This window comes from Colossoma macropomum, unplaced genomic scaffold, assembly GCF_904425465.1.
Source record: "Colossoma macropomum unplaced genomic scaffold, Colossoma_macropomum, whole genome shotgun sequence".
NCBI classification, from domain to species: Eukaryota; Metazoa; Chordata; class Actinopteri; order Characiformes; family Serrasalmidae; genus Colossoma; species Colossoma macropomum.
Window position 1 is genome coordinate 3,677,063 of NW_023494805.1, and position 2,673 is coordinate 3,679,735.

General features: G+C 54.4%; 1 protein-coding gene across 1 annotated transcript; it reads right to left on the reverse strand.

The window, feature by feature from the left end:
* Positions 1–321: 321 nt before the first annotated feature.
* On the reverse strand, positions 322–2,383 carry LOC118826043 (sperm protamine P1-like; the record flags this gene model as incomplete). Its single annotated transcript, XM_036596934.1, has 2 exons — positions 322–441; positions 2,321–2,383. Coding segments are annotated over 2 exons (183 nt in total), but the record flags the coding sequence as incomplete, so codon positions are not given.
* Positions 2,384–2,673: the final 290 nt, after the last annotated feature.

Below are 2,673 nucleotides of genomic sequence, written 5' to 3' on the forward strand. Positions count from 1 at the left end.
CCCCTTCCCTCTCTCCCTCCTTTTTCTTTCCCCCTCCTCCTCTTCCTCTCCCCTTTTTCTTCCTATTCCCTTTTCTCCCTCCCCTTTCTTTCCCCTCCCTCTCTCCTCCTCCCTTCCTTCCTTTCTCCTCTTCTCTCTCCCTTCCTCCCCTTCCCCCCCCCCTCCCTCTTCTCTCCCCCCCCCCCCCCCCCCCTTTTCTTCTTCTTTTTCTCTCCTCTTCTTCCTTTCTCTACCCCTTTCCCCCTCCTTCTCCACTCTTTTCCCTCCTTCCTCCTCTTCCTCTTCTTCCTCCTCCTCTCTTCCCTCCCCCTCCCCCTTCTCTTTCCTTTCCTTCTCTTCTCCCTGCCCCTTCTCTTCTCTTCTCCCTCCCTCCTCCCCTCTCCCCCTTCTTCCTTCCCCCTCTTCTTCCCCCTCTTTTTTCCTCCTCCCCTCCCCCCCTCTCTTCCCCCCCTTTCCCCCCTCTTCCTTTCCTTCCCTCCTTCCCTTTCTTTCTCCCTCTCCTTTTTTCCTTCCCTCTTCTCCTTTTCTCCTCTTCCTCTCCCCTTTCTCCTTCCTTTCTTCCCCTCTTCCCCCCCCTTCTTCTTTTCTCCCTTCCTTCTCCCCCCTGTTCCTCTTCCCCCCTTTTCTCTCCTCTCTTCCTCCTCTTCTTCCCCCTTTTTCTCACTCTCCCTTCCTTCTCCCCTGCCTCTTTCCTCCTCTTTCCCCTCCCCTTTCCTTCCCTCCTCCCCTTTCCTTCCCTCCCTCTTTCTTCTTCTCCCCCTCTTCCCTCCCCCCTTCTCCCTTTCCCCCTTTCCCACCCTCCTTTCCCTCTTCCTTTCCTCCCTCCCTCCCTCTTCCCCCCTCCCTCCCTCCTCTCCCCCCTTTTTCTTTCCCTTTTCCTCCTCCCTCTTCTCTTCCTCTTCTCGCCCTCCTACTCTCTTCTCGCTTCTCCCCCCCTCCCTCCTTTTCCCCTCCCTTTCCTTTCCCCTTCCCTCTTCTTCCCTCCCCTCCCTTTTCCATTCTTCTCCTTTTCCCTTTCTTTCTCCTCCCCTTCTCTTCCCTTCTTCCTTCCCTCTTTCCTCCCTCTTCCTCTCCCCCCCCCTTCTTTCCTTCCTTTCACCCCTTCTCTTCCCTTCTTCCCTTCCCCTCTTTTTTCCCCTCTCCCTCTTTTCCCCCTCCTTCCCCCCCTCTTTCTTCTTCCCCTCTCTTTCCCCCTTCCCTTCCTCCCTTCCTTCTTTCCCTTCTTCTCCTTCCTTCTCTTTTCTTTTTTCCTTCTTCTTTCTTCTTCCTCTCTCCCCCCTCCCTCTCCCCTCTTTCTTTCTTCTCCCTCTTCCTCTTCTTTTCTCTCTTTTCCCCTTTCCCTTCTTTCCTCCTCCCCCTTCCTCCTCATTCCTCTTTCTTTCCTCTCTTTCCCTTTCTCTCTCCTCCCCTTTTCTTTTCTCCCCTCCTTCTCTCCTCCCCTTCCCTCCTTCCCCTCCCTTTTCTCTCTCTTCTTCCTTCCCCTCCTCCCTCTCTCTCCTTTCCCCCCCTCCCCTCCCCTTCTTCCCTCCCCTTTCCTCTTTCCCTTTCCTTCCTTTTCTTTCCCTCCTTCTTTTACCTCTCCCTCCTCCCTCTCCCCCCCTTCTTTTCCTCCCATCCTCCTCTCTTCCTTCTCCCCTCTCTTTCTCTTTCCTCTCCTTGCCCTCCTTCTTCCCCCTCTTCTCTTCCCTTCCTCTTTCTTCTTTCTACTCTTTCCTCCCCTTCTTCTCTTCTTCCTCCTCTCTTCTCCTTCCCCTCTCTTCTTTTCTTCCCCTCCCACTTCTCCTTCCTCTGCCTCCCTCCCTTCTCCCTTTCTTCTTCGCCTTCCCTCCTTCCTTTTCTTCCCCCCTTCCTCTTCCTTCCCCTTTTCCTCTCCCCTTCCCCCCTTCCCTTCTCTCCCCCCCCCCTCCTTCTCTTTCCTCCCCCTATTTCTCTCTTCTTCTGTTTTTCTCTCTTCCCTCCCTTCTTTCCCCCCCCTTCTCTTCTTTCTTCTCCTCTTTTCCTTCTCTCCTTCTCCCTCCCCCCCTTTCCTTCCTTCCCCCTTTCTCCTCTCTTCCCCCTTCCTTTTCCCTTTCTTCCCCCCTCTCTCCTTTTCCCTCCTTTTTTCCCTCTTTTCTCTCCCTCCTTTCTGCCTCCCCTCCCCCCTCTTTCTCCCCTTCCCTCTTCCTTTCCCTTCTCTTCTCTTTCCTCCTTTTCCTTTTTCTTTCTTCTCCTTCCCTCCCTCCTCTTCCCCCCCCTTTTTCCCTTTCCTCTTCCTCTCCCTTCCCTCTTCTCCTTCTTCTTCCTTCTTCCCCCCTTCCCCTCTCTTTCCTTTCCCCCTCCTCCTTTCCTCTCCACTTCCTTTTCTCTTCCCTTCTTCCTTTTTCTTTCTCCTCCTTCTCCCCTCTCTCCCCCCTCCCCTTTCCCCCTTTCCCTCTTCTTCTTCTTTCCTCCTTTTTCTCCTTCTTCCTCGCTTTCTTTTTCCCCTCTTCTCCTCTTTCTCCCTTTCCCCCTCTCCCCTCTTCTTTCCTTCTTCCCTTCCCCCTCCTTTCCTTTCCCTCTCTTCTCCTTTTCCCCTCCCCCCTCTTCTTCCCCCCTCTCTCCCTCTTCTCTTCCTTTCTTCCTCGCCCTTTCTCCCCTCCTCTTCTCCTTTCTTCCCCTCCTCCTTTCCCTTCCTTTCCTTCCTCTCCTCTCTTT